The sequence below is a fragment of the Equus przewalskii genome, chromosome 14, assembly GCF_037783145.1.
Source record: "Equus przewalskii isolate Varuska chromosome 14, EquPr2, whole genome shotgun sequence".
Lineage (NCBI taxonomy): Eukaryota > Metazoa > Chordata > Mammalia > Perissodactyla > Equidae > Equus > Equus przewalskii.
Window position 1 is genome coordinate 78,675,998 of NC_091844.1, and position 16,189 is coordinate 78,692,186.

The 16,189-nt window shown below is 40.1% G+C and overlaps 1 protein-coding gene across 1 annotated transcript in view; it reads left to right on the top strand.

Annotated features, from left to right (window-relative positions):
- NBAS (NBAS subunit of NRZ tethering complex) overlaps positions 1-16,189 on the top strand; it is a 331,777-nt gene that overhangs the window by 229,507 nt on the left and 86,081 nt on the right. The window contains exons 42-44 of the mRNA XM_070574395.1: positions 1,440-1,550; positions 8,622-8,872; positions 9,924-10,258. Coding sequence (XP_070430496.1) covers positions 1,440-1,550; positions 8,622-8,872; positions 9,924-10,258 — 697 coding nt within the window. The remainder of the gene's footprint in view (positions 1-1,439; positions 1,551-8,621; positions 8,873-9,923; positions 10,259-16,189) is intronic.

The window sequence follows — 16,189 nt, forward strand, 5'->3', positions numbered from 1 at the left end:
AAGAGGGCATAACATAGTTTGATTCCTTCCCACCTTTATCAAGTGATAAAGGTATCCATAGTATGTGAGCATGTGCTTGGTGTCAGGAAATGTGCTAGACTACTGTAATAGAAAGGATGAATTGCTAATGGTCCCCATTCTCAAATAATTCTCATTCCATCATGTGGAAGTAGATACTCAATAAATACTTTAAGAAATAGTTTTAAGTGACAATGACCTAATAATCTATGTTGGCTTCTTTTTTTATAGTCCATGAGCAAAGAATGGTTTTTCCATTTTTAAAAGTTTGTGGAAAAACGAGAATTGAAAAAAACAGGGAAAAGAAGAATATACTACCAAGACTATATGGCAGCAAAGCCTAAAAGATTTACTCTCTGGCCCTTTACAGAAAACGTTTGCCAGCCCGTGGCTAATCAAACATACAAATGTCCTGGTTTCCTTCGCTAGGGTAAATATAGTCTTAGCAGTATTACTTCGTAATAACAGATATTTCATCCCTGCGTCTGTGATTTTGCCCACCATTCCTCCAACCAAGAATTCCATCGTACATTTCTCTGCTTCTGAGAAATATGGATCCTGCAATAGCCTTTCCAAAATGGCCTTAATGTGGGTCTTCTGGACAAGAATTCCTCATATGCCTAGAGATCCTCAAATCTGGTGACACCATTCCCTGGTTTAAACCTTCCACTGGCTCTCCAGTTGAAGCTGGTCATTCTTTCCTCTCTGTTCTCACGGTATTTTGTAATCTTCTCTTTTAGCACTGCCGCCCTTGTATTTAATTACTAGTTCATGTTTCATATTCTCCACTGAAGTGCAAGTTCCTCAAGAAATATCTTGTTTGTTTCTATATCCTAAGCAGCTAGCATAATACCTGGCGCAGTGTAGAAAGCATAAAAGTTTCTTGAGTGACTAACTGTGAATTCTCTAATATCTACCCATAGGGCAGGGATGCATTTCCTTTGCACTGTTTTTTGACTCTAGGCTCTAGTGTCTAGAGCAGGATTTTTTTGACCTCAGTACATTTTGGACTGGAGAATTCTTTGTTGTGGGAGGGCTGTCCTGTGCATTGTAGGGTGTGCAGCAGCATCCCTGATTTTTACCCACTAGATGCCAGTAGCACTCTCCTCCTCCTCTTCCACTGTGACAATCAAAAATGTCTCCAGACATTGTGAAATGTCTCCTGGGGGACAAAATCACCCTCAGTTGAGAACCACTGGTCTAGACGATTCCTTGGTCAGTTGCAATGCACCACAGTGAAAAAGGAGCATTAAAATTCCTTGGAGGTACTTTTCCTGAATTACTGTGAAATGTCTTATTAAGGACTGTGCTGACCGCACCCCTCTCAGCTGGAGAGCAATCCTAATGAACATTTTCTTTGCTGATTAAAGTAATGTGTTTCTCTTCTTTCCCTTCCCTTTGGCTAATGGACATTCTTGAAGAACACTTGAGGAAAACGTCTACAGCATTGCTCTTTCTCTGGCACAGCGTTACAGTGTCTCCCGTTGGGAGGTTTTTATGACCCATTTGGAGTTCCTGTTCACTGACAGTGGGTAAGCACACAATTCTTATGTAAGTTTATTTCCATGTCTTTCTTTTTAGAGTCTATCTTAGCAGAATCTTGAAGTTGTAAAGTACAATTTCACTTTTCCTTTTGAGCTATACTGGACTAGTATCTTTGTACCTTCTCTCTATACATCTCTGATACACAAATATTCTAACAATAGTCTATTAGTTTTTGTTTTTAGTAATAACAGTCCTGAGTTAGATACTTTAATATTCATTCGTTTATTCAAAGGTGTTTTTTTGAGAATCTGTTGTGTGCTAGAACAGTGGTAAGTGCTGGGGTTACAGTAGACTGGCATGTTGAGAAAAGACTTTAGGCAGGCCAGTCTGGACACATAGAGACCAGTTAGGGAGCTCCTGTAGTAATAAACTGTGTGACAAGTCACCATGGCTTGGAGCAGGGTTTTGAAAGTACAGAAGGAGAGATGAGAATGGGTTTCAGAGATATCTAGAAGGTGAAACAGATACTACTAAATAAATTGATTAATAAAGATAAGCAAGACATGAAGGTGAGTGAAAGGAGAAGAGTTCAGAATCATCTTCAGGATTTTACTTGGTCTCCCTGTTGGATGGTGATGTCATTCAGTGAGACAGGGAAGACTAGTTAAGGACAAGGTATTTTGAGGGGAGGGTAGAAAAAGATAAAGGAATGGAGGTGTTACAGGTACAGAAATGCCCAAGAGGAAAGGTCCAGCAGGCGGTGGATCTTAAAGATCCGGAATTCTCAAGAGAAGGTGGAGCTGGAAATGCTCATTTGGGAGTCGTACACACATACATGACAAACAAGGTATGTTGTGGATGTGCTTTGGGAAATAATCCAGAATGAGAAAGGAGAAGGACTTAAAATAGACCTGGAGGGCTTCCCACAGTTAATGGTAGAGGAAGAGCTGCCAGCAAAAGGGACAAAAACAGAGCACCAAAGAGAAGCAGGAGGAAAAGCAAGAGAATCTTGTGCTGGGGAAGCTTTGGGAAGAAAGAATTTAAAAAAGAGGAGGGAGTATTGAATGGGGTCAAATCCTGCTGAACGGTCAAGAAATGCTTATATTTAGCATCTTTAACTTTTATTAATCACTTTGAAATGTTAACATCTACAGTTTCAGTATTTATGGAACTGCTGCATGAGTGACAGTGCTGTCCATGATAAGTATTGCGCTGACCTCACCATTTTTGAGGCACAGTAATAGGTTCAAATAAATGTTTCTTATGATATGCATATTGGCTTCTTAAAAAATACCTCGACATTTTGTTAAATATCTTTTTCCTTTCATTGAATGTTACATAAAAGGATGTCATATCCGTACAAACAGGATGCTTTGTTGGCCTCTGAATATATTATAAGTTATCAGGCAATGGAATAATGTGCAAGACTGTTCGCAGCATAGCGTTAGACCTGATAGCAGTGTGATTATGCAGATGCAGAGCAATTACTAAAGCAGGAAATCACTGCCTCCTGGCATCCTTACTTGTGAGTGACAAAACACCTCATATTGATTTAGCAAGCAGCATTTGCTGCTCCCTGTTCTTTACTTAAACGACGACGGTAGTTTACCTTACTGTTCAATCAAACTTGGTAACACAGCTATTAGAAGTCAGCCTTGTTAATACAATAGAAATTGCCCAACATTTACTTGTGGAGTCAATGCCAATGGGAAGTTAATAGGTCAGAATTACAAGGAAAATAATGTTCTTTGCCTTAGGGTTTGTTTTCCTTTAAAAAGTCATTTTCCCCCCAAAGTTGATTTCCCTACAATTTTACATTCTTGAACGAGCAAGTTAGAGCTGTGGGGAGGTGAATAGACTATAACACATTTACCTTTCTCTGAAATGAAACAGAAGATACACTGAGTCTATGCCTGAGGGTAGCTGTTGCTCATAGTCAGCCTTGTGTCCAGATTGCCACATTGTAAAGAATTCTGGATTCCGGCCTTCTCTTCCGTCTCCTCCTCCCTGAAAGAAGTCTGGCTTGGCTGCTGAGTTAGTTGTGAGAATGGTTAGTGTATGGAGAGGGGATTTAAGGTAGCTTAGCTTTTCAAAAGTATGCCATGATTAAGCTTATAAAAAGTTGAAAATTAGGTAAAAATTCGGGACTAGGAAAAATCTGTATTAGAGTAGGAAGGTTGAATATAGATACTTAAGTCACAGGTCTTACATGGTTGTTAAAATTGAGCCATACAGTTGGTTTTGATCTTTCTTTTATCCTGAGGGGAAAAAAGATCATGACCAAGACTATGATTTGTGTTGCATGTAAGAGGAAACCTACGAGTCCTAAAAATGGAAGAGCTAATTACTGTCATTACCAAAGTGGAAGTAATTCCCTCCAGACACATGCAACCTTCCTTTCCATATTGTGATCCTTCAGGCCACTTTTCCCCAAAATAGTCACAAAACATAAGCAAGAAGATGCATTTGGGTCTGTTTCTGTCCAGTGGAAAGTGCTCAGACTTTGAATCATGCAAATCTGGGTTCACACCCTGCCTCTGCGACTTCCTACTAATGTGTTCTTGGTGGACAAGACGTTTTATCCCTCTTTGCCTAAACTTCCTTCTCTATAACGTGAGTATTTTTATTCCATTTTGTAGAACTGCTGTGAGATTTAAGAGATTTATACACAGTACCTGACATGTAGTAGGTGCTCCAAAAAAAAAGTAGCTGTTAATTCTGGATATAGGGCAGATTTACTGAATCCGTCCTATGAGCACTGTTAGCCCAATATTGCACATCTGATTTTTGAACAATTACTTTTCAGGTCAATATGGATATTAATGATAAGATTTCTGCTTTCTGAGAATTAAATGAGATGACATAGTGCTTAGTGTATAATAAGCACTCAATAAAAGATGCCTGTTACTATTTCTGTGCTGTAGTGTCTCTTAAAATATTTCTTGTTAGAGAGAGAATAATGTGAGACTGTATACATCAGACAGAATTGAGATTTTATGAGAAATTAAAAGGCTTCAGGGGTCAGGGTTGTCTTTATGGAGGACACAAAGCCTGTTCACATGGCCTTCAGTGTCACCACTCTGTTCATGTAAAACGTTCTGCAGAGAAACTCACCGAGTATTCATGTGACAAGAAATAGACTCTGAGATACACATTATTGATCCTCTTATCAACAGTCTAGATGACCTTGAAGAGTTAAATTCCATTTTTCAGTTTGCAAAGTCACTTGGCCAAATGTTGGCAAAACTGAAAAATGCCATGACCATGTTGACCACGTTTTCCCTGTGTAATCATGTATTCAGCTGTCAGGCAGCACTGCAGATCAAGCCTGCCACGTCAAACTCATTCTGAGGCATTTGTGTAGTAAATACCTGGGATTTGTTTTCCTCAGGTCAGAGTAGTTGTAACTTAGAGGGTAGAATTGTCTCTTTGCCCGGGAATCAGTGGCAGAGCCTTGTTCACTTGTGATCACAGTAATTAATTTGGATTCATATATCTTCAAACTTTGAGGATTAGTCTTTGGAAGAAATGCCTGTCAGTTACTGCATCTGAACTGTGGGAGCGCGTATCCTTTCCCTTTGCTCTCTCTTCCGCCTTTCCCAGCAGCCCCCTCCCTTCTCCCACTTCCACTCTTCTTCCTCTCCCCTTCTAAGTATTCCTTTCAGTCAGCTATGGAATTGTATTATCACTCAATCGCAGACTGAGCAAAGAAAAATGCACTTAAATTAATGTGGTTTTTTATACGAGTATAAGTCCTTTCAATATATGCTGTTCTTGAATTACATTTTTGGGTGATTGACAAGTTGAAGCCAGAACAGAACACCTTAATCATGGGATTAGTACTAATAATTTATTCCTTGTGCATTGGGTAAAACGAATGCTAGTTTCTTCCTGTGGTTAATCTCTGAAAGTTAAATATGCACTATATATATAAGCTGTTTTATAGCTAAAACTTTGTTTGAGAAAAAGCACTTAAACAGTTTTTAAGGGTAATCATTAATTTGATCAGTGAAAAGTCCACAGTGGTTACATGGTATTTCTTCCTGCTCTGTTAAATGTGGGTTCTTTGGAATTGTTTTCCAAGCAGAGATTTCATTTCTTATTCCAAAGGAAAGATTACAGCTTCTTTCAATGGAAACTATTAAAATGGGTTATTGATTACTGGAGTCTATGAAAGATCTCAGCACATTGTAATTTACTGAAAAGGGAGATTTTGGTATTTATCATGTGTCAGTAAAGGTATTCCAGTATCTCTTTTGACAAGATAATTGGGTAAAATTGCGCATCAGGCAAACTGAATCATAGGCACGGAAGAATTAAGTGGGTGGGCAAGGGGGAAAGTAGTGTTGATTGAGAGAGACTATATCCAGAATCAAGTCAAACACAGATGAGCTAAAGCTGTTATGGTGTAGTCATTGTCCATTTTGTAGATGAGTCTGCTTTGAATACCCTGTTTATCAGGGTGTTAGGAATGAAGTATGACAGGAGAACTCTTTTATTGCTGCTGGGGAGAGAACTAATGTCTGCATTATAGAAAGAATCCTGTTTTCAAAGTAGTTGTTAGTGTGGGCACCTGACCTCGTCAGTTGGTGGCTGCTTTGTGATTAGGTGAACAAAACGCACACTGAGTCCAGACAGATCTGGGAGCTTGGTCTTAGGCAAGTCACTTAACCTCTCTGGGGGCAGCTTCTCATCTACAATTTTGCTAATTACCTGGATTTAACTTGCCTCGCATAGTAATCAGCATAATGAGTGCAAGTTTGCTTTCCCTTCTCCATTGGGCATGTTGTTCTGCCTACAAATCTTTGTCAATAAGACTCATCTTAATGGGATTACACAGTTTCTTATTTACTTCTTCACTACATTATTTTCAGACTTCATTTTGCAGATCATGAAGGAATATCAGAAATTCTGTGAGTCGCTTTCATGTAGCACTGTGTGTATAGTATCTGTCAGAGATGACATTGCATATTTTGAATAGTGATAGTATCAAGAGCATTTTCCAACCAGCCATCCATTTATACTACTGTTTCTTATGCAGACGTTGTGCTTTCTTGTCTTGATCCTTGTGTTTACATTATTTTTGCTTCATTCCTTCCTGCAATGCCAAGGTCAAGTACTTCTTTGTTAAGCCTTCTGTTATCATTCATATCTACCTCCTCTGAAGTCACAGCTTTAGGGACCCTTAATTGGAATATACTTGCCTATGTACTTGCATAGCCTACTCTTAATTGGAATATACTTGCATGCCCTTTGTCAGCCCATCCCATTATTTTGCATGGTTGTTTAACTCTAAGTATTTGTAACTCAACTAGGTTTTCAAATCACTAGATGAAAGCTCTGTGTTGTAAATCTTTATACCCTCCCCAGTGCTGAGCACAGTGCCTTGTCCATAGAGGACACCTGAATCTTTGTTCATTCACCCATCAATTTGGCACTCATAAGATGTGTTGAATGTTTCTTTTATAGCACACACTGGTGCTTGGAACTGAGAAACTAAAGATAAAGAAGATGTGGTCTCATCTTTGCCACAAGTGGTACATAGCCTAGTGAGGGAGACAGGTAATGAAAAGTTAAAGCATGTTCTGAGTACCAGACTAGAAGGATATTCAGAGGAGGCGACCAGGGACATTTTTATAGACAGGAATATTTTTGTAAATATTTTTGTAAATGTTTGAATTATGTCTTAATAGAAAAATAGGATTTCTCTTGAAGTGGAAATTAAAAGGGCATTTTTAAATTACTTGATAACTTTGACTTTATAGATTTTTGCTCTTATCCCAGGTGTTACCATACTCTCATAGAAATTTTTTTTGAGGAAGATTACCCCTGAGCTAACTACTGCCAATCCTCCTCTTTTTGCTGAGGAAGACTGGCCGTGAGCTAACATCCAAGCCCATCTTCCTCTACTTTATACATGGGACGCCCACCACAGCATGGCTTTTGCCAAGCGGTGCCATGTCTGCACCCGGGATCCGAACCAGCGAACACTGGGCCACCGAGAAGCGGAACATGGGCACTTAACTGCTGCACCACTGGGCTGGCCCCTCACTCTCATAGAAATTTTAAGACATAATTTATATTAATTTTATCTATGTAACGAAAAGCATGATAAACAGGGTATCATATTTCAGAGAGGTTGCTTTTAAACTATATGAAACCTAACTTTGATACTGCCAGAGGTCTCACTCACTGCCCCCAGATACTGTCACTGCTCCTGTTGAAAGCCCTGGAAATTGGGCATTTCTCTTAGTGCCAAGGGCTGCCTGAAAGACTCTTAAAATAGAAAGTTGGAAGCTCATCCTCATGGAGCATCAGGATTACACTGGGATAGAGGCACTGTGTTCTGTCCAGGGAGAGGCACAAGACCAAACCTGTGCCCTCTTCCCCTTCACCCAAAAAATACAAACTGATCAACCAAACAGAACTCCTTTAAGATTTTTTTAACAGTTTAACCCTGAATGACATTTTTTATTACATTATAAAGATATCTAAGTCAAGATGAAAATATTAAGACATGATATTTTATTCAAATAGCATTCATTACTACAGATAATTCAAGTGAAAGTGCAAGTATTTATTCTTTCCTGTTTTAATTTTATTTGAACATAGTACCACGTTTGGGTCTATTGAATATCAGGTTCAAGGCTATTGGATGTAAAACTTATGCCTAAAAGTTGGGATTATTTCTTCCCCTCACCATTTCCTATATTCCTGAAAGAATAGATTGTTTACATTTTTGTAATGAAGCTCAGATTTTAAATTTTTCCTGTGACGCGAGTAAATAATGCATAGTGGAAGCGGACAGATCTGGGGTCATTCCCTAGCTGTTAGCATTGGGCAACTCTCCTCGCTGCAGGAATGCGAAGTAATACCTACTTTACAGGTTTCTCTAGACCCACGTGAGATAGTGTGAAAATTGTATAGTACAGTAGTAGGCATTTAACTCATTTGTTTCCCTTTGTATGAACTAACTGCATCCTGGTGGCTTACTGTCTTTGATTAGATAGGAAGAAGGGACTAATAAGAAGTAGCTTTTCTTCCTGAGTTAAAACAAAGAAGCATGTTGATTAATAAACGCGCCAAATCTTAACACAATTTCTTTGTCTCAATTTCAGTTTGTCCACAGTAGAAATTGAAAATCGAGTCCAAGCCCTTCATCTCTTTGAGACTTTGAAGACTGATCCTGAAGCCTTCCACAAGCACATGGTCAAGTATATTTACCCCACTCTTGGTGGCTTTGACCATGAAAGGCTGCTGTATTATTTCACTCTTCTCGAAAACTGTGGCTGTGCAGATTTTGGGAAATATGCCATTAAACCAGAAACCCACATTCGGCTGCTGAAGAAATTTAAGGTAGTTGCATCAGGTAAGATGATTGTTTTCCTGCTTGAACTCATTGTTTAAATTAAATCCCGGGATTAATTTTCTGCACACAGTCGTGTTCATGCATTGTGGCTGGCGCAGGTCTGAAACCACAGGATTTTGATGCTAATTGACTTTAGTTAGTATCTTTCCAAATCCTTCACTTACTGCTGAGGGAATGAAATACCAGAGAACTGAGAAACCTATTGAAAGTCACACAGCAACTTATAGGAGACTTGGTAGTACTAAAAGTTTTTCACAAATGCTCTAGAGGTTTGTTTTTCCCCCTACTCCCATTGGGTATATGTTATCTATATAAATGACAAGGCTGAGACACTTTGCAATAGGCAATTTGGCACAATTTCACTTTATTGGAGCCTATATATTTAAAGTATGTCTAGAACCCTTAATTAAGATCCTTTGAATCCTTGATAAATTGTGGAAATCTTTTGAATGGTGTCTATGTTTTTTTATGTTCATAACTAAGAAATTAAACACATTGATATCTCTCAAATCTGTATGATCCTTATAATTTACAAGGCGTTTTCAAATCTGTGTTTATTGATATTCAAAATGATTCCGAAAATTTACTTCAGTTTATCAGTGGTTTACTGAGTAATCAGGTTAGACCCTGGACTAGACACAGAGGATGAGCAGTAAGATTCCATTCTTGCCTTCAAGTAGTTGATGGGATGCCAGATAAATAGCAAATGAATGTAATTTGGTTTGGTGAGTGCACTGATGGAAGAAAACAGAGGTGCCATGGAGGGATTGAAGAAGCAAGGAGATAGTGCCATTTCCAGTGCACAAATGAGGGAAGTGAGGCACACAGACGTTAAATGACCTGTCTAGGATTGCACAGTTGATTAAGTTGCAGCTGGACTAGAACTCAGATCTCCTGGTCTCTCTAACTGACAAACTAAACTATCTACCCTAACTAATTGGTAGAGAAATCTTTTCCTTCAGCCGTCCAGAGGGCTGCGTGTGTGTTTGAAAGCTCCCGTATGTTTACGTTGGAATGAGCTACTCTCTTTTTTTCCTTTCCTTTCTAATAGGTCTTAATTACAAAAAGCTAACAGACGAGAATGTGAATCCTCTGGAAGCGCTGGAGCCAGTTCTTTCAAGTCAAAATATCTTATCTATTTCCAAACTTGTTCCCAAAATCCCTGAGAAGGATGGACGGATGCTTTCCCCAAGCTCTCTGTACACCATCTGGCTACAGAAGTTGTTCTGGACTGGAGACCCTCACCTCATTAAACAAGCCCCAGAGTCCTCACCGGAGTGGCTGCATGCCTATGATGTCTGCATGAAGTACTTTGATCGCCTGCAGCCGGGTGACCTCATCACTGTGGTGGATGCAATTACATTTTCTCCAAAAGCTGTGACCAAGGTAACCAAAAAGAGTTTAAAGTAGATTAAATGCTTTAGAAGAAATGAAATTGCTCGTAACATTCTGTAGATTTTTTTTAATGTCCTTTCTTGAAATGGAGAATACTTACATGTTTGGCATTTTAATGTTTTGCTAAGCATGAGGTATTATAATTGGGAAATCATTTTCCTCTATCACAGATGTGCAAGTAGTCTAAATCAGACTTGACTTTCTCATTTACACATACGTTTTGTACATGTTAAAGTTCTCATAATATGTCATTTTATAGTAAATCCTCCGTCCTGTTCTTTCCACTTGACGAGTGGAAGGAACCTCCAGTGCCCAGCCCACATTACCTGCATTGAGAGGCAGGCTAACAACTTCGCTGTGGTTAAATTGAGCCCTTAGAAGGTTTCACATGAATACCATGTAGTATATGGCTTGGTGATAGCATTATCCATGGGAGTCTAGGTTGCATTTTCCAATGTCTACTCTATGCTCCAGTCTGAGCCCTTTAACTGGATTCTAATTCCTGCCTCCATCCTTCAACAATGTCTGGTTTCACGCAGAGTAGATAATGTAGGTCGTTCTCCTCCCCTTCTTGCCCTCTCACCCAGAATTAGTGTTAAACAAGTGTGAATTGCTCACTGCTTGGACGGAGGGCATTGTCTCTCCTAGAGAAATCTCCCAGCCTCTGGTCTCAGCTGCTGAGCTGCGTTGCCTTTGCAACTTCCTTTGCATCTTTTCCTGCCCAGCAGATTTCCCCCAAGGTGTCAAGTCTGCCCAGTACCCCATCCCAAGTATTTTTATTATAACTAATGTGATCCTGAAAATTGAGCGTAAAGGCTAAGAATTCAAGTCATTCGTTTGGAGGTTGGCACAGGTAGAGGTTCAAACATCTATGGGGTAGCTAGTTTTAACTAGCTCACTAGATTAATAGCTGCAGATAACCAAGGACTTTGTTTCCTTATTATTTTAACTTGTCATTTAGTTAATAACTTGGTTTTAAATTTTACATCCACTGCTATAAAAAGGAGACAATGATTTTTGTGTGTGTGTATCCAGTTTTTTTTTTATTGTGGTCATAATAGCTTATAACATTGTGAAGTTTCAGTTGTACATTAATATTTGTCATACACCATATAAGTGTGCTCCTTCAGCCCTTATGCCCACCCTCCACCCCCCGTCCCCCTGGTAACCTCTAATTTGTTCTCTTTGTCCGTAAGTGTGTTTATATTCCACGTATGAGTGAAATCCTCCGGTGTTTGTCTTTGCCTGGCTTATTTTGCTTAATGTAATGCCTCAAGGTCCATCCATGTAGCTGTGAATGGGATGATTTTGTCTTTTTGATGGCCGAGTAGTATTCCATTGTATATATACCACATATTCTTTATCTAATCATCAGTCGATGGACCCTTGGATTGCTTCCATGTCTTGGCTATTGTGAATAATGCTGCAATGAACATAGGGGTGCCTAAGTCTCTTTATATTGTTGATTTCAAGTTCTTTGGATAAATACCCAGTAGTGGGATAGCTGGGTCATCTGGTATTTCTATTTTTAATTTTTTGGAAATCTCCATACTGTTTTCCACAGTGGCTGCACCAGTTTGCATTACCACCAGCAGTGAATTAGGGTTCCCTTTTCTCTGCAACTTCTCCAACATTTGTTGTTTTTTGTCTTGGTGATTATAGCCATTCTAATGGGCATAAGATGATATCTAAGTGTAGTTTTAATTTGCGTTTCCCTGATGATTAGTGATGTTGAGTATCTTTTCATGTGCCTATTGCCCATGTGTATATCTTCTTTGGAAAAATATCTGTTCATATCCTCTGACCATTTTTTGATTGGGTTTTTTGTTTTTTTGTGGTTCATTTGTGTGAGTTCTTTATATATTATGGAGATTAACCCCTTGTCACATATGTGATTTGCAAATATTTTCTCCCAGTTGGTGGCTTGTTTTTCCTTTTGCCCTTAATATTTTTTCTTTGTCATTGACTTTTGCCAGCTTTACTCCTATATGCCTTACAGTAGGTCTTTTTACATTAACGTAGTTGGGAGTTCTGGTAGAATCTTTCACATGGATTTCCATCTCCTTCCCCAGGGTTGGAAAATTCTCTGCTCTTATTTCTTTGAACAAGCTTTCTGCTCCATTCTCCTCTTCTCCCTCTACAATACTTAGAATCCTTACGTTGCATTTCCTAATTGAGTCAGCCATTCCTCTGAGAGCTTCTTCGTTTCTTTTTAGTCCTACTTCTCTCTTCTCCCTCTGAAGCATTTCTATAGTATTGTCTTCTAAATTGCTAATTTGGTCTTCCATATTGTCAGTTTTATTGTTTAGGGAGTCCAGATTTTTCTTTATCTCATCCATTGTGTTTTTCATCTCCAACAATTCTGATTGGTTCTTCTTTATAGTTTCGGTTTCTTTTGTGAAGAAGTTCCTGAATTCATTAATTTGTCTTTGTGTTTTCTTGTAATTTGTTGAGTTTTTTTATGATAGCTATTTTGAATTCTTTGTCATTTAGGTTATGTATTTCTTTGTCTTTAGGGTTGGTTTCTGGGTACTTATCATTCTCCTTCTGGCCTGGAGATTTAATGTACTTTCTCATACTGCTTGATGGTGTAGATTTTTGCCTCTGCATGGTGTTATTATCTGGTCCCCACTGCCACATGCCTCCACTGGGTTGGGATCAGGTGCTGTGAATTCTGGGCCCAGTGTGATCAGGTACTCCCCAGCTCTGGCCACTGACTGCGTTTCTTTCTGTGCGACCTCTGGCCAATGGCAGATCTGGAGCACTGGGCAGGGGGAGGGGTGCTTTCCTTCACCTCTGCTTCCCCTGCCTCTTCTCACTCTGTGCGGAGCTCTGGGCGATTGCAGGACTGGAGTGCCAGGTGGGGTAAGGAACACTTTCTTATACCTGCATGCCTCCCCCAACTGCTGCCTCTCACTCCGCCTGGTGCTCTAGGCGCTCACAGGGCTCCACCATCCGCTGCTTCTCTCTCCATGTCATGCTCTGGATGATTGTGGGGCTGGAGCACTGGCAGGGATGGATGGGGCGCCTCTCCTCAGCTGCGCACCTTCCCCAGCCAGCCCCTCTCTCTTTGTGCCGCGCTCTGGGTGATTGTGGGCTGGAGCACTGACGGGGACGGGGAGCTTCTCCTCAGCTGCTCACCACCCCTAGCCAGCACCTCTCTCTCTGCACACCTCCTGCGGATCAGCTTCCACTTCCTCTGGAGTATCCAGCCCCACCACCACCTTCAGATGTATGGCTGCGTGGGTCTCTCAGACGTCTTTTGTGTTTTGTGTATGTCCTCTGTTGGTGTATGAATGTCCTTTTGGTTGTATTTTAGGGGGGAGAGTCCAAGGGAAGAGCTCACTGTGCCTTGGTGCTGATGTCACTTCCAGACACCAAAATTTTCAGAAAGACTTCTAGAAAACTTTAACCTTGGGAAACTCCATTAGCTAAATTAAATTCACTGGGATTTGAATAAGGGAAGAAAAGTTGAGATAGAAAGGGTCTTTCTTCATGTTCTTTTTCAGATATGCCCAGTAGCTATTCTTTGTATCTAGGGTCTTTTTTTCATATTGGCTGCTCTTACGGAGTTTCAAATCCAGAGGGGCAGGCAGAAGGGGATCCACGAGAAGTGCTTACTAAGGGTGGGCGTTGGCATGAGGCATTCATATGAATGTTAAGAAGTCCTCACCCACAGGAACATAACGTGCAAAGGCAGAATCCCCAGGCAAACTCTGCTGCCCGACAAGCTGCCAGTATCCTCAGATTCCCAGCATGCTGTGCGCACCGTCCCCATTTTTGCTGTGTTTAAGGAAGAAAATAAGGATGATTTTAAGGGGAGGTAGCATGATATATTTGAAAAGAGCACAAGGTTGGAGTCATGTAAACCTGGCTTTGAAATCTGAACGTGCCACTTATCAGCTCCGAGGTTTAGCCTCAGGAATCTCTGTTCCATTTTGCCTCCTTAGGGCAGAGGCTGTGGCTGAGTAATCTGTGAAGCAGATAATGTTATTACCCTGAGTTTAATAGGTGAGGAAACTGAGGTTCAACAACTGTAACTTGGTAATAGAGGAGCCACCAATGAACTCGAGGAGACTTATCCCAGGGACTTTGCTCTTAGCCACTGAACTGTTCTGTCTCTAGGAAGTCATGAAAGAAGCTGCTAGAGTCAAGGGACGTGAAGCCATGCTAGGAATGTGGGAGAGCACTGGGACCAAAGAGCCCAAGCGTTTTCAGTACAACTGGAACAGCCCGTCATACAATGTGTCCAGAGCACAACTGAGTCTAAAGGGGGAGGTTAGACACTTCCCACACTGGCAAAGTGTGGGAAAAGACAAGAAGAGTCCAGCAAACGTTCGTTTCTAATCTCCAAGAAGGAGAAGAGGTTCAAAGTCTAAGTATTAACAACGCAGGAGGTATGTTTTGGAAGGAAGGGACTGAACCAAGTGGGGAGTTGAAATCCAAGGAAATGGCTTCAGAGCTGGGTGGGCCCTGTGAACTGGCTGAAGGAGCTAGACAACAAACACACCAGCCAGGAGGGTGGAGGGACTTCACTCTGAGGCTGTTTCCCTCCCCACAGGCTGAAGGAGGCTTTAAGTGTTTTATATGAAGGCAGGAACAAAGCCCAGCACGGCCAGCCAAGGCCATATGCTAAATGTGAGCACGAATATGGAGTAGACAGCTCCAGACTTTGCAACAGCAATTACTTACTCATGCTTAAACTTGAGTTGGGTGTAGAGTCCACTCAGCATTCGGATACTTAAGATGTTTTACGGCAGACAATTTTCAATTATAGCACTTTCTTATCATCTTAGTTTCTTAATCTTGTACCTTTAAAATATCTGCCAACCACCTGAAAATGTATGACACACTTGTTTGTGCACATATGTGCATTTTTCCTGAGGAAAAGATACAGTGTCCCAATAAGGATTGAGTCAGTTAATTAGGGCATTGCATTCTCTTGGTTCAGATGGTATAATCCTCAGCAAGATAGTTTTTTATTGTAAACTCTCTCAACAGGTGGTTTTCTACTGAGTTAGGGAAGCTATAGAAAAGTGAGACAGATACATTTAAAATTAATTTTACATCCTTAGTCTAGCTTTATATTTTTCCCCATTTTATTAATTGCAAACTTTTAATTTTCCATCAGACAGGAAAAGTATAAAGTTTAGATACAATGTATGTTTGAAATCACACAGTGCTGTCCTAGGGAGAGAGAGTATAAAATTCGAATTGAAATACAGTCTGCACATGTCAGAGGACACATTTGGAAAAGGAAATGCCGCTGGATTTGGCCAAATTTGCAAAGCACCAGATGTTCCCACAGCTTGTACATGATGTTAAAGATGTGAAATAAGTGTATACTACTCCTATATAGTGTGCAGTTTTCACATGTGTGCCCACATGTAATTAAGAACCAAACTTTTGGAAAGAACTGGTGAACTAATTCTAGAGTGTGTAAAAAGAACAGTAAACAATTGTTCAGATACTAGAATTCAGATGGGAATATCCTCAAAGCATGAATTTAGTTTAGTACACATTCCATGATAAAATAAACCAGAGTAGAATCTTTGACCTCATGATAACAGTCATTCAGTTGCCATTTGCATTAGCAGAATTCTTAGAAGTTCTGGAGAGAATATTCACAAGATGGTATTATGTCATGTAGGCAGAGATTAAATCTGCCTGACATTTGAGGTGATGACTATGCAGAAGGGAAAAGAATACAAACAATACAAAAGAAGGGAAAAGTGCATTTGCTCTAAATCAAAATTGTCTCATTTTGCTCAAGTCAGGTTAGTGTTGCTGTCCTGTTGCTTTTCCAATTCAGTGATTAGAAACATTTTTGTAGAAGGGACAGGGAGCAAGTTAGTGAGTTAGAAATCAAGGAAAATGATCAAAGAAGTGGAAGTTTGGGTCAAAACAGTATCTGCTTGGTTC